The following is a 15660-nucleotide window of genomic DNA, read 5'->3' as shown; positions in this document are numbered from 1 at the left end:
GACACTCACAACAGAAAAATCCTATTAATAGTAACAAATGTCGCCAGCCGATTTACCACCAAACATTTAGTTGAGAAAGTGCAGACTATTTTAATTGCAAGCTATGTTTCAAATAACCGAGGTAGATTTGACAAAGCAAGAAGCAATCATAACGCAATATCTATTTAAATAATTTAATCTGTTGAACTTAAATAAAGATAACATTAAAGTAGTATCCCTGTACCAAAAGATGAATGAACATCGAAATGTAAACAAAGAATTACTATCCACTCTAAGCGCATCATTCAATCACGTGACACAATGATGAAGCCAAGTGAATTTACAGTCGAAGAGAGATAATCCTGTAATGAGATAATGCAGTAAGTTAATCAGATTTCTCTGCCTTGACTTTGTAAAGAAGAAGCGGGAAATCCAAGCTTGATTGATTGTCGTGCACATTTGAAGTCTACAGAGATGTTTGTTTTACTTTGGTTTAGAAAACTTGATTGTTTTACTTGGAATCTGATGTTCTGATGGTTAGTATTGATTTGCATTTGTAGTCTTTTGTGTTTTTCTTGGGTTAGCAATGGATTGGAATGATCATTATTTCATTCAGCTGCATTTATTTAGTTTTGTCATGTATTTTTACGACATCAGCAGATTTTGTATTTAAACCGAGAATGGCAGTTCCGTGATATTCTTTTAGCCTCTTTCCATATACTAATATATGTGGGTTTGGTTACTGATGATAACATGCATGGATAACAGAAGTCACCATGGGAGTACGAGGGAGTAGGAGGGTTTGATTCCATAAGTCAGTAAGTTGCATGTCAATGATTTGTTTTTATGATGAACTGTGTTGTTGTTGTTGTAACCGCTTGTATTATATGTGTGTTTTATATGCTTAGCCATTTAATTTAATCTGCCACTGCACACGATTAAATCATACCTGGTATAAGACATAAGACTGTTTACGATGTTAACTTATAAACATGTTATTATTCATTATCTTATGGTTGTTTATATTTATATTTTCATGACGCTCCGATATTATATCTACTTTCGATAATGTTGAATATAGAGATATTGAAGAACACTGTGTTTGTTGTTTGAATTTTAACTGCTACATATGGTAACCTGGACATAAGACCCACCCTCGCTTAGGAATTACAAATGTATTCTCATCTTAAAACCTGAAATTACCTAGAAAGCAACAATGGTCTCATTGATCTCAATTATCACACAGTTTCCCTGCTTAAAACATCACGTGATAGCCCACGTGGGAATAACAAACGTGCTAAAGTGCTGACGAGTAACCTGATGATATAGAAATAGAAGAGAGTCGCTGACCATATAGACAATGAAGGAAAAAAAGTTTTGAAATTAAAGATTTTATGCTAACTTTATATGATGTATATATATCTACAATTGTTTAAATCAATTATTTAATTTTTCATCATTTTAATTAAGAAACCATTTCTCTTATTCTGTTTTAAAGTTGTTTTGTTAATAACAAGGCAAACATAGGCAAACTCTTTCTAATGAGTAAAGTTTGATTAGTATATATATACTCATATGTAACACCATATGATGGAGTTCTGCTCGGATTGGTTACGTTCTCCATCATCATTGTTTGCCTTCTTACACAGCGACATTAATTTTATTGTCAATAAAATATTAATTTTTCATTTACCATTATGCTTCAATAAACCTGGGGTTGTTTTACACGCGGACTCTTAGATTCACTGTGCGACATATCAGCACCTTATTAATACACACATGATCGTAAATCATAATGGTGAAAACCCGTATAAAACCCTGTTCATATAGCGCTATCAGCGCTTTGATTATATATTATCACCATGACTATGTGTTTAATGGCCATAGGCATTTGTATGCCGATCTTTGCCAATAAACTTTGAACTTGAATTTTATTTTATATCATTAATAGAAGGAATAAATTTGGGACCGGAAAAAAGTCGACATAACCGGAAAGTCGACTTATCCGATGACGACATAGCGAGGTTCGACTATATAACACAGATTGTGTTTGTTCTTTTTTATTCCGGAAGTACTAATATATTATTATCAGTAGGTCATTTATTTTAAGTGAATGTAGTGATACTGCTCCCTTGCCTAGCGTTTGGCATAAATAGGATATTTATTGGAAAATTGTGTACTCAGTAGTGCTTAAACCTAGGAAATTTGTATCCCGTGTTTCGGCGCTTCACATGGTACACGTTAAAGAACCAAGAGGAATATCGCAAAAGCGCTAGGGTATCGCAACCGGAACTCTTTTATCTCAATCTGTTTCTTCAAGTCTTCTAACGTCTGGATTATACTGCGAATTGCAGTCACTTCTATCTCGTGACCTTATGACATTTAAACACAATTTAAGTCATGATGGCGTCACGGCGGGGGTCAAGCTAAAATGCAGCCAATACAACGTAGCTCTGTATCCCTTGTTTGGGAATTGTTTGACCATTATCCTTCTGCCTTTAAACATGACCTATCTTAAATTTCAAGCTACTGCTGCTTGTCCTCTTAGTTTTTAATGTTGAATCATTACAGTCGTGGACTTATTTACACTGGCATTGTAGATTATAGTAAAACAATATAGCTCAACATATAAATATTTTTTAACTCCGTTTTAATAAAGTAACGAAACAAGAGTCAATGTAACTTTAAAAGGCAGATAAAAGACATTCGGATATCTGATAAACGACAATTAAAGCCCTTAACAGCCATGCATCAACATCCTTCTTGGCTTTTGATTTTGTAACACAGCTGGCAGTTAAGTGAAATTCCTGCTGGAATACTGCCAGTTTCGGATTTCAACCAACATAATGTTTTATTCGTACGAATTGAATATGATGGTTTAACAATCTGTATCCGGTTTTAAATTAATCGATTAAGGTACTGGTCATTAATTTGAGAATACCTACATGTGGAGATGTACTCCTTGGAATTGTTTATAATTGTTTGAGAATTGTTAATAATGGTAGGATGGATAAACACAAGTAAATGTTTAATTGTGTTCGGCCACAGTACCCCGCTTTATTATTTGTTGATCGTCAAATATTTTGTGTTTGATATTTTCGTTGATCTACGTACAATTAATGATAGAACAATTGAAAAAATCTCGATTGTGATGGGTCCAAACAAATATGTTATCTATTCCTATCTATGTCAAGTGGTATTTTAATGAAGTGCCTCGATTTATGTTATGCCTTTCGGTGGTTCATCTCGCTTTTAGTGAGATATAATTGATATTGATGCAATGCGTCTGCCAATGCAATATCACATCTTGCAAAAATATAGACACCATTCAGTTTTTTTTAGCTATTTAAGTAGAATGTCTGGAAATTACCTCGAGTAACAGCACATAACGATTGGTGTTGCTTTCTTTGCAATTGAGATTATTGATGTTTCAGAATTATTCATATACAATACAAGGACAAAATAGGACGTCGCCATTTATTTAATGTGGCACTGTTATTCAAAATCAATACATACATATGTATAACAAACTTTTGACTGATAAACCTTTAACTACTTACTAAATAATGCTATTGTGGAAAATATTAACTACTGATTACAAGATTGTAACGGTGAATTTAATAGCAGAAGGGCCAAAATATTAAATGATTGGTGAATGCTAACAGATTTACTGTGTTCTACTATAGTGTCATAAGGTAGAGATACCGTGTTTTATGCTCATTTCTTTCAAATTTAACTCAATATACTTTAAAAGAATCATTGTTTATGATATGAATTCATCCTCTTTAGAATACTTAAACAATATTATCAGTTGGGGTAAATCTTATTTGGGAGTTAGAGTGCATCTTTTAAGATGCACTATTACTCCCAAAAACGATTTACCATATTTAATACACTTTTTTTAATTTACCAAAACGGTGAAGAAATGTCAAAAACAATGGTTCGTATGAAGGAAACTGCGTTTACTTTGATGGAAAGGTGCAGAAAACACGGTATTTCTACTTATGAGACGTAAGTAGATCACAGTAAATCTTTTAGCATTCACCAATCATTTAAATATTTTTGCGTTTTCAGCTAGTAAATACACGGTTATAAACTTGTTATCAGTAATTAATATTTTCCATAAATTCATGATTTGGTAAGTAGTTGAAGGTTTAGCACTCAATATGTATCGCTGATATACATGCTTTTTTCTGTCGCCTATTTCAATTTATTGAATTCAAAATAGTTTATTTGTTTATTATACTAGCACACTATGTATCATGATACAGCACTTCCTGTAACACAATTCAGATAATAGAGATATTCCAATACTTATTCTATGGTAACGTTTACGTGTGTACTATTTTGAGCTTTACGTTATCGAGATATATGTAGAGTGGACGCGTTTCAAATGACGCATGCAGGTGTTTTATGTAGATGAAGGTATGCCTTTACTAACAAGTTTGGAAATACATTCTTAAACTGCTTTCAAATTCAGCCGCGACGTTTGTATGTGCGTGAACGTGATTGTACAAGAACACGTACATGTCGTGTTCCACACCATTATTTTGTCAGTCTAAACAACACGAAGAATAATCATGACTAACTTTAACAAAATATTTACTGGAACAAACTATTACATTTCCATATGAAATATAATGTTGCATACTAACATTTGAATATATAGTATAGAACTCTAGAACAAAGTGTAAAACAAGCTGTTATAATTACAAACAACACAACTCATCATAAATTTTACGAAGCAATATCACTAGCGGATTCAGCAACCCCCCCCCCCCCCCTTAATTATCCAAGTTTACTTTTTGTCAATATCGGAGAAAAATATTATATACGCATTGTTGATAGGATCCGTCCTTTTCATGGATATCAAAACATACATACAGCATTGTGTAAATTATTGATATTGATCAGTTCATACTTGTATTATTTATTAAACCTATATGCACAGTCTGTTGTGTTTTCACGACGTTTTGCACATATTCTATTTGGCCTCTTTCTGTATTCTTGCTTTGTTTTCCAATATAAAGTATTGTTATTCATCTCTCGAGGTACATTTGCAGATGAACCTTTTACAATCGTGAAGCGGTCTAACGAACTGTTGTCGAAGTTTTGGCGAACCCAAGAGCATGTACAAAACAAAATTGATTGCACTGTTAATGTAGAGTAGCAGGTTAAGCACCAATCTTACAGTGATAAGCGTTGGAATTATATCTGGGTCGGGTTTAGCTGGGAACCAGTACGAACCACCGATCTGAAATACGACGAGTGGCATAACAAGGACAATGAACGTTAATCCAAGAATTGCACTCACTTTTGCCCAATGTTCAGCTGCTCTCGGAGAGGCCATCATCCCGCCACGGGCACTTCTAGATCTAAAGTTCTCACTAGACTTCATTTTTATGAGAACTAGTATGTTTCCGATTACTAAGATGACAAACGGTAATCCGAATGCAACGACAAAATCTATCCAACTCCAAACTTTAGTTATGAAATATTTAAAACTTTTCTTTGGAAGGCATCTCAGGCTCGGAGAATGAAAATTGGATGTGTTCGTTGAATTTTGATATGTCATTACTTCTTCAGATTGCAGATCAAGACCAAATAACATGTATAGATTAATTAGAGCCAAAATTAACATAGTCAATATGAACAAAATCTTCACATGTTTTCGTGTTAACTTTTTTCTCCGACTTAATGTTGGAAACACTATATTGTACACACGGTCCATTGTCACAAGAACTAATAGCCATGGAGACAGTTGCATAAGAAAATAATTGAAGAACGTTCCTATCTTGCATAGTGAAACCGATAGAAATAAAATAATTGAACCAGTGCTTAGGTATACAATCGAGTTGATAAAGCACGGCCAAAGTAGAATTAAAGAGTCAGCAATGGCCAGGGCCTTAAGAAGAAAACGAGTTGTCAATGGTGGAAGATATGTACCATCGTCTGGTGTTGAGGACGACCGTCGGGAGGCAATTGAGTAATGTCTGCCACTGGATGTAGCTGTGGATTGAGTTCGAGGCGAAGTATGACGCGATGCAGATTGAGTAGAAGACGGATAATACGGTAGTGAACACGGGTGATCTGTTGACGAAGACTCGCGACGCGGTATCGATGACCTGGAAAGCATGAGAGAGGCTGGAGGTGTCCATGTAGGGTGAGGAGGCTTTCGGGCAAGCACAATGAACGTGAGTATATTCCCAATCAGCCCAAACAGTGTAATAGCAGGAATAGATATAGCCTCCAACCACCATACCAGCGAGTTCTCCATCAACGTTGTGGGTTGTTTATCAACCTGAAACTAAAATGAATTGAAACGAAGTGGATTAATTAAGCCTTTGAGATCATCCGCAAATGTCGCCCATGCTACTAAACAACGAAGCATGTACGTCCAAGTACTTAAATTAAGTACTATATGTTTTGCTTCCAAGACCGATTTGATTCCGTATCACACAGTAGTCTCCTAATGTGCATGCTAAACTTTACTGAAAGCAACAGTTCGCGAACGAAGAAGATTGACATTATTAGAAAATTATTATATTTGTAAACATTTTTTAAAAGTTTAAAAAAAAATAAGTAATAATTAATTATGAATTTTACCCAAGTCACTCGAAGTTTTATAACCCCATCAACTTACTAAAAATAGGTTCTCTTAATGTCCTGCATGTCATACAAACTCCAAATATAGGATTGGATAAAGATAATTCATACAAAATCCTAAGCGGAGATTGAAACCAAAAATTAAATGGGGAGACAATCTATACAAATTCCAAACCAAACGTAGAAAATTCATTCAAAGTTCAAACCTAGGTGGAAATTATACGTACAAATTCCAAACCTAGCGGCGCATATTCATAAAAATTCCAATTTTAGTGGAGATTATTCATACAAATTCCAACCCAAGGGGCGAGTAACTCTGTATTATTTTGTTATCATTTAAAGGGGTTAAATGGGTAGATATATAATAGATATAAAATATATTTTTTCTGGCTTTTATGGTATAATCTATAATTATACATCAATAATTTATTCCTTATATTAGTATACAAAATTTTATCGAAACAAAAAGATGACATAAGCTGATAACGAATGAAAAAACACTGCTTTAATGTAGATAATACGAAGTTTAAAGTTAAATATGTTTCAATTCTTAAACTATAAATAAAAAATACTGCTGTTAAGATGTTAATACACATGTTATAATTACTAAATTAAAATATACGCACATTAATTCTATTTTGTGTTATTAATCCTTTTGTCAATTGATTTGTTACACAAAATACTTCTAAATATTTCAAACTTACATTTTATAACAGTGACTAGTCTTCCAACAGGCTTCTCTGATAATGAGCGCTGGTTAATACAACGCACACTAGATGCGCAGACCTGTTCGGCGACCTGTTATTAAAATACAATTGCACTTGATACAACATCGAAAGAAAATATTTATTCGAATGGCGTCTTGTTTCTGTTAAACCTTGCAGTTTTCTCAACAGTGATTTGATAACTATGAATATATAATCTTCCCTAATATTTCTGTGGGAGTACATCCTCGTTTTCCTTCCGACCAATTGATAAGCTCGCGTGAATATGAGTCAGAAACACCAAACTGATTTGTAAAATAAATCCGGTTTTAAAAATGTTCTTATGCAACTCATTGTGTGCTATATCCATTTGGATATCACTTGACATTATACTCTTGTTTTGAACGCAAAAAAATCATTGTCCAATTACCGATGTATTGCCCTCACTTGAAAACCTGTTCTATCAGATTGAATTTTCATAATACGCAGAATTTAGCAAATGTTTTTGGCATACAATTGAATCACTTGCCGTACTATTAAAAAATAAAAATTCTCCTATTTGAACATTTTGGGCATTTTCTTATAAGGAATGCGACCGACATATCAGCTTGTACTCTCAGCCCCGATTCCCCATGACTTGTTTTCGATGCATTATGACGAATCAGAGACATAAGTATAGCTCCAATTTGATATGTTTTGTACAAATCCTGACCATTACCAGAGACAAAGCGGTCGTGTTGTAATACGGGTTTTTTCTAATACTTACAGATGTATAAGGACAGTTCTAATAATAACAGCGCTATTTGTATGTATTAGGAATATTCCTCACAATTGCTAAAACGTATGTTACATTTACATAGCTTTAAATTTATTAATTAAAAAAGAAAAGCTGCCGTACATGATCGTCATAAAATTAAGGTCATGATAAACTACGATGATCCACGATTTTTTTGGCTTGCCCGAATTCCGTTTCGATTGTAATATAAATGTACTATGATCACGAAGGTTTTGAAACCGTCTTATTGGAGGTACAGTTTTGAAGTGTTCAATTCATTTTGGCTCTTTCCTTATTCACCATATTCACCCAACACTTATAAAATAATATCCATCTAAATAATGTTTTGTTGTCAAATAATTCTTTGGATTTGTACGCAGTTCTTTTTATCTCTAAGTATTATTTTTGTTGCTCTAAGTAATTTATGTGTAGTTGCATAAGCTATTTGTATCTATTTATAGCTCTCTGTAGCTCTTAATAGTTTGTTGTAGCTGTAAGGTGATATTTGCACGTAGTACTTATTTGTTGTTGTTAATAGTTCAATGTAGCTCTAGTACTTATTTGTTGTGTGAATAGTTCAATGTAGCTCTAAGTACTTATTTGTTGTTGTTAACAGTTCAATTTAGCTCTTAGTACTTATTTGTTGTTGTTAATAGTTCAATGTAGCTCTGAGTACTTATTTGTTGTTGTAATAGTTCAATGTAGCTCTTAGTACTTATTTGTTGTTGTGAATAGTTCAATGTAGCTCTAAGTACTTATTTGTTGTTGTTTATAGTTCAATGTAGCTCTTAGTACTTATTTGTTGTTGTTAATAGTTCAATGTAGCTCTAGTACTTATTTGTTGTTTTAATAGTTCAATGTAGCTCTAAGTACTTATTTTGTTGTTTATAGTTCAATGTAGCTCTAGTACTTATTTGTTGTTGTGAATAGTTCAATGTAGCTCTAAGTACTTATTTGTTGTTGTTTATAGTTCAATGTAGCTCTTAGTACTTATTGTTGTTGTGAATAGTTCAATGTAGCTCTAAGTACTTATTTGTTGTTGTTTATAGTTCAATGTAGCTCTTAGTACTTATTTGTTGTTGTGAATAGTTCAATGTAGCTCTAGTACTTATTTGTTGTTGTGAATAGTTCAATGTAGCTTAAGTACTTATTTGTTGTTGTGAATAGTTCAATGTAGCTCTTAGTACTTATTTGTTGTTGTGAATAGTTCAATGTAGCTCTTAGTACTTATTTGTTGTTGTGAATAGTTCAATGTAGCTTAAGTACTTATTTGTTGTTGTTAATAGTTCAATGTAGCTCTTAGTACTTATTTGTTGTTGTTAATAGTTCAATGTAGCTCTTAGTACTTATTTGTTGTTGTTAATAGTTCAATGTAGCTCTTAGTACTTATTTGTTGTTGTTAATAGTTCAATGTAGCTCTTAGTACTTATTTGTTGTTGTTAATAGTTCAATGTAGCTCTTAGTACTTATTTGTTGTTGTTAATAGTTCAATGTAGCTCTAAGTACTTATTTGTTGTTGTTTATAGTTCAATGTAGCTCTAGTACTTATTTGTTGTTGTGAATAGTTCAATGTAGCTCTAAGTACTTATTTGTTGTTGTTTATAGTTCAATGTAGCTCTTAGTACTTATTTGTTTTTGTTTATAGTTCAATGTAGCTCTAGTACTTATTTGTTGTTGTTTATAGTTCAATGTAGCTCTTAGTACTTATTTGTTGTTGTGAATAGTTCAATGTAGCTCTTAGTACTTATTTGTTGTTGTGAATAGTTCAATGTAGCTCTTAGTACTTATTTGTTGTTGTGAACAGTTCAATGTAGCTCTTAGTACTTATTTGTTGTTGTGAATAGTTCAATGTAGCTCTTAGTACTTATTTGTTGTTGTTTATAGTTCAATGTAGCTCTTAGTACTTATTTGTTGTTGTTAATAGTTCAATGTAGCTCTTAGTACTTATTTGTTGTTTATAGTTCAATGTAGCTCTTAGTACTTATTTGTTGTTGTTTATAGTTCAATGTAGCTCTTAGTACTTATTTGTTGTTGTGAATAGTTCAATGTAGCTCTAAGTACTTATTTGTTGTTGTTAATAGTTCAATGTAGCTCTAAGTACTTATTTGTTGTTGTTTATAGTTCAATGTAGCTCTAGTACTTATTTGTTGTTGTGAATAGTTCAATGTAGCTCTAGTACTTATTTGTTGTTGTTTATAGTTCAATGTAGCTCTAGTACTTATTTGTTGTTGTGAATAGTTCAATGTACCTCTAACTACTTATTTGTTGTTGTGAATAGTTCAATGTAGCTCTAAGTACTCATTTGTTGTTGTTTATAGTTCAATGTAGCTCTAGTACTTATTTGTTGTTGTGAATAGTTCAATGTAGCTCTTAGTACTTATTTGTTGTTGTTTATAGTTCAATGTAGCTCTAGTACTTATTTGTTGTTGTGAATAGTTCAATGTAGCTCTAAGTACTTATTTGTTGTTGTTTATAGTTCAATGTAGCTCTAAGTACTTATTTGTTGTTGTTTATAGTTCAATGTAGCTCTTAGTACTTATTTGTTGTTGTGAATAGTTCAATGTAGCTCTTAGTACTTATTTGTTGTTGTTTATAGTTCAATGTAGCTCTTAGTACTTATTTGTTGTTGTTTATAGTTCAATGTAGCTCTTAGTGCTTATTTGTTGTTGTGAATAGTTCAATGTAGCTCTTAGTACTTATTTGTTGTTGTGAATAGTTCAATATAGCTCTAAGTACTTATTTGTTGTTGTTTATAGTTCAATGTAGCTCTAAGTACTTATTTGTTGTTGTTAATAGTTCAATGTAGCTCTAACTACTTTTTTGTTGTTGTGAATAGTTCAATGTAGCTCTAAGTACTCATTTGTTGTTGTTTATAGTTCAATGTAGCTCTAACTACTTATTTGTTGTTGTGAATAGTTCAATGTAGCTCTAAGTACTCATTTGTTGTTGTTTATAGTTCAATGTAGCTCTAGTACTTATTTGTTGTTGTGAATAGTTCAATGTAGCTCTTAGTACTTATTTGTTGTTGTTTATAGTTCAATGTAGCTCTAGTACTTATTTGTTGTTGTGAATAGTTCAATGTAGCTCTAAGTACTTATTTGTTGTTGTTTATAGTTCAATGTAGCTCTTAGTACTTATTTGTTGTTGTTAATAGTTCAATGTAGCTCTTAGTACTTATTTGTTGTTGTTAATAGTTCAATGTAGCTCTTAGTACTTATTTGTTGTTGTTTATAGTTCAATGTAGCTCTTAGTACTTATTTGTTGTTGTGAATAGTTCAATGTAGCTCTTAGTACTTATTTGTTGTTGTGAATAGTTCAATGTAGCTCTAAGTACTTATTTGTTGTTGTTAATAGTTCAATGTAGCTCTAAGTACTTATTTGTTGTTGTGAATAGTTCAATGTAGCTCTTAGTACTTATTTGTTGTTGTGAATAGTTCAATGTAGCTCTTAGTACTTATTTGTTGTTGTGAATAGTTCAATGTAGCTCTTAGTACTTATTTGTTGTTGTGAATAGTTCAATGTAGCTCTAAGTACTTATATATTGTTGTTAATAGTTCAATGTAGCTCTAAGTACTTATTTGTTGTTGTTAATAGTTCAATGTAGCTCTTAGTACTTATTTGTTGTTGTGAATAGTTCAATGTAGCTCTAAGTACTTATTTGTTGTTGTGAATAGTTCAATGTAGCTCTAAGTACTTATTTGTTGTTGTTAATAGTTCAATGTAGCTCTTAGTACTTATTTGTTGTTGTGAATAGTTCAATGTAGCTCTTAGTACTTATTTGTTGTTGTGAATAGTTCAATGTAGCTCTAAGTACTTATTTGTTGTTGTGAATAGTTCAATGTAGCTCTAAGTACTTATTTGTTGTTGTGAATAGTTCAATGTAGCTCCAGTACTTATTTGTTGTTGTGAATAGTTCAATGTAGCTCTTAGTACTTATATGTTGTTGTTAATAGTTCAATGTAGCTCTTAGTACTTATTTGTTGTTGTGAATAGTTCAATGTAGCTCTAAGTACTTATTTGTTGTTGTTTATAGTTCAATGTAGCTCTAGTACTTATTTGTTGTTGTGAATAGTACAATGTAGCTCTAAGTACTTATTTGTTGTTGTTAATAGTTCAATGTAGCTCTTAGTACTTATTTGTTGTTGTTAATAGTTCAATGTAGCTCTTAGTACTTATTTGCTGTTGTGAATAGTTCAATGTAGCTCTTAGTACTTATTTGTTGTTGTGAATAGTTCAATGTAGCTCTTAGTACTTATTTGTTGTTGTGAATAGTTCAATGTAGCTCTTAGTACTTATTTGTTGTTGTGAATAGTTCAATGTAGCTCTTAGTACTTATTTGTTGTTGTGAATAGTTCAATGTAGCTCTTAGTACTTATTTGTTGTTGTTTATAGTTCAATGTAGCTCTAAGTACTTATTTGTTGTTGTTTATAGTTCAATGTAGCTCTTAGTACTTATTTGTTGTTGTGAATAGTTCAATGTAGCTCTTAGTACTTATTTGTTGTTGTGAATAGTTCAATGTAGCTCTTAGTACTTATTTGTTGTTGTGAATAGTTCAATGTAGCTCTTAGTACTTATTTGTTGTTGTTTATAGTTCAATGTAGCTCTTAGTACTTATTTGTTGTTGTTAATAGTTCAATGTAGCTCTAAGTACTTATTTGTTGTTGTGAATAGTTCAATGTAGCTCTTAGTACTTATTTGTTGTTGTGAATAGTTCAATGTAGCTCTTAGTACTTATTTGTTGTTGTGAATAGTTCAATGTAGCTCTTAGTACTTATTTGTTGTTGTTTATAGTTCAATGTAGCTCTTAGTACTTATTTGTTGTTGTGAATAGTTCAATGTAGCTCTAAGTACTTATTTGTTGTTGTTAATAGTTCAATGTAGCTCTAAGTACTTATTTGTTGTTGTTAATAGTTCAATGTAGCTCTTAGTACTTATTTGTTGTTGTGAATAGTTCAATGTAGCTCTAAGTACTTATTTGTTGTTGTTTTATAGTTCAATGTAGCTCTAAGTACTTATTTGTTGTTGTTTATAGTTCAATGTAGCTCTTAGTACTTATTTGTTGTTGTGAATAGTTCAATGTAGCTCTTAGTACTTATTTGTTGTGAATAGTTCAATGTAGCTCTAAGTACTTATTTGTTGTTGTTAATAGTTCAATGTAGCTCTTAGTACTTATTTGTTGTTGTGAATAGTTCAATGTAGCTCTTAGTACTTATTTGTTGTTGTGAATAGTTCAATGTAGCTCTTAGTACTTATTTGTTGTTGTGAATAGTTCAATGTAGCTCTTAGTACTTATTTGTTGTTGTTAATAGTTCAATGTAGCTCTTAGTACTTATTTGTTGTTGTGAATAGTTCAATGTAGCTCTTAGTACTTATTTGTTGTTGTGAATAGTTCAATGTAGCTCTTAGTACTTATTTGTTGTTGTGAATAGTTCAATGTAGCTCTAGTACTTATTTGTTGTTGTTAACAGTTCAATGTAGCTCTTAGTACTTATTTGTTGTTGTTAATAGTTCAATGTAGCTCTTAGTACTTATTTGTTGTTGTGAATAGTTCAATGTAGCTCTAAGTACTTATTTGTTGTTGTGAATAGTTCAATGTAGCTCTTAGTACTTATTTGTTGTTGTGAATAGTTCAATGTAGCTCTTAGTACTTATTTGTTGTTGTTAATAGTTCAATGTAGCTCTAAGTACTTATTTGTTGTTGTTAATAGTTCAATGTAGCTCTTAGTACTTATTTGTTGTTGTTAATAGTTCAATGTAGCTCTTAGTACTTATTTGTTGTTGTTAATAGTTCAATGTAGCTCTAAGTACTTATTTGTTGTTGTTTATAGTTCAATGTAGCTCTTAGTACTTATTTGTTGTTGTGAATAGTTCAATGTAGCTCTAAGTACTTATTTGTTGTTGTTAATAGTTCAATGTAGCTCTAAGTACTTATTTGTTGTTGTGAATAGTTCAATGTAGCTCTAAGTACTTATTTGTTGTTGTTAATAGTTCAATGTAGCTCTAAGTACTTATTTGTTGTTGTTAATAGTTCAATGTAGCTCTTAGTACTTATTTGTTGTTGTTAATAGTTCAATGTAGCTCTTAGTACTTATTTGTTGTTGTTAATAGTTCAATGTAGCTCTTAGTACTTATTTGTTGTTGTGAATAGTTCAATGTAGCTCTAAGTACTTATTTGTTGTTGTTAATAGTTCAATGTAGCTCTTAGTACTTATTTGTTGTTGTTAATAGTTCAATGTAGCTCTAAGTACTTATTTGTTGTTGTGAATAGTTCAATGTAGCTCTAAGTACTTATTTGTTGTTGTTAATAGTTCAATGTAGCTCTAAGTACTTATTTGTTGTTGTTAATAGTTCAATGTAGCTCTAAGTCATTATATATTGTTGTTAATAGTTCAATGTAGCTCTAAGTACTTATCTGTTGTTGTGAATAGTTCAATGTAGCTCTAGTACTTATTTGTTGTTGTGAATAGTTCAATGTAGCTCTAGTACTTATTTGTTGTTGTGAATAGTTCAATGTACCTCTAACTGCTTATTTGTTGTTGTGAATAGTTCAATGTAGCTCTTAGTACTTATTTGTTGTTGTGAATAGTTCAATGTAGCTCTTAGTACTTATTTGTTGTTGTGAATAGTTCAATGTAGCTCTAAGTACTTATTTGTTGTTGTTAATAGTTCAATGTAGCTCTAAGTACTTATTTGTTGTTGTTAATAGTTCAATGTAGCTCTAAGTACTTATATATTGTTGTTAATAGTTCAATGTAGCTCTAAGTACTTATTTGTTGTTGTGAATAGTTCAATGTAGCTCTAGTACTTATTTGTTGTTGTGAATAGTTCAATGTAGCTCTAGTACTTATTTGTTGTTGTGAATAGTTCAATGTACCTCTAACTGCTTATTTGTTGTTGTGAATAGTTCAATGTAGCTCTAAGTACTTATTTGTTGTTGTGAATAGTTCAATGTAGATCTAGTACTTATTTTTGTTGTGAATAGTTCAATGTAGCTCTTAGTACTTATTTGTTGTTGTTAATAGTTCAATGTAGCTCTAAGTACTTATTTGTTGTTGTTAACAGTTCAATGTAGCTCTAAGTACTTATTTGTTGTTGTTAACAGTTCAATGAAGCTTTATGTACTTATACATTGTTGTTGTTTATAATTCAATGTTGCTCTAAGTACTTATTTGTTGTTGTTAATAATTCAATGTAACTCTAAGTATTTCTTTCTTTTTGTTAATAGTTCAATGTAGCTCTACTACTTATTTGTTGTTGTGAATAGTTCAATGTAGCTCTAAGTACTTATTTGTTGTTGTTAATAGTTCAATGTAGCTCTAAGTACTTATTTGTTGTTGTTAATAGTTCAATGTAGCTCTAAGTACTTATTTGTTGTTGTTAATAGTTCAATGTAGCTCTTAGTACTTATTTGTTGTTGTGAATAGTTCAATGTAGCTCTAAGTACTTATTTGTTGTTGTTAATAGTTCAATGTAGCTCTTAGTACTTATTTGTTGTTGTGAATAGTTCAATGTAGCTCTAAGTACTTATTTGTTGTTGTTAATAGTTCAATGTAGCTCTAAGTACTTATTTGTTGTTGTTAATAGTTCAATGTAGC

At 31.5% G+C, this 15660-nt stretch overlaps 1 protein-coding gene across 3 annotated transcripts; it reads right to left on the bottom strand.

Moving 5' to 3' along the window:
- Positions 1-4564: 4564 nt before the first annotated feature.
- On the bottom strand, positions 4565-7444 carry LOC128206397 (chemerin-like receptor 2). 3 transcript variants are annotated; one of them, XM_052908805.1, is made up of 2 exons: positions 7290-7444; positions 4565-6286 (listed from the first exon to the last, which is right to left on the bottom strand). In XM_052908805.1, the coding sequence occupies exon 2, from the start codon at positions 6254-6256 to the stop codon at positions 5015-5017; it is 1242 nt and encodes a 413-aa protein (XP_052764765.1). In that variant the 5' UTR covers positions 6257-6286; positions 7290-7444; the 3' UTR covers positions 4565-5014. The 3 variants fall into 3 exon arrangements, with proteins under 3 accessions (XP_052764765.1, XP_052764767.1, XP_052764766.1); XM_052908807.1 differs by having other exon boundaries at positions 4565-6280; XM_052908806.1 differs by having other exon boundaries at positions 7212-7303.
- Positions 7445-15660: the final 8216 nt, after the last annotated feature.

This window comes from Mya arenaria, chromosome 10 (genome assembly GCF_026914265.1).
Source record: "Mya arenaria isolate MELC-2E11 chromosome 10, ASM2691426v1".
Lineage (NCBI taxonomy): Eukaryota > Metazoa > Mollusca > Bivalvia > Myida > Myidae > Mya > Mya arenaria.
This window is presented reverse-complemented; position numbering and strand designations above follow the sequence as displayed.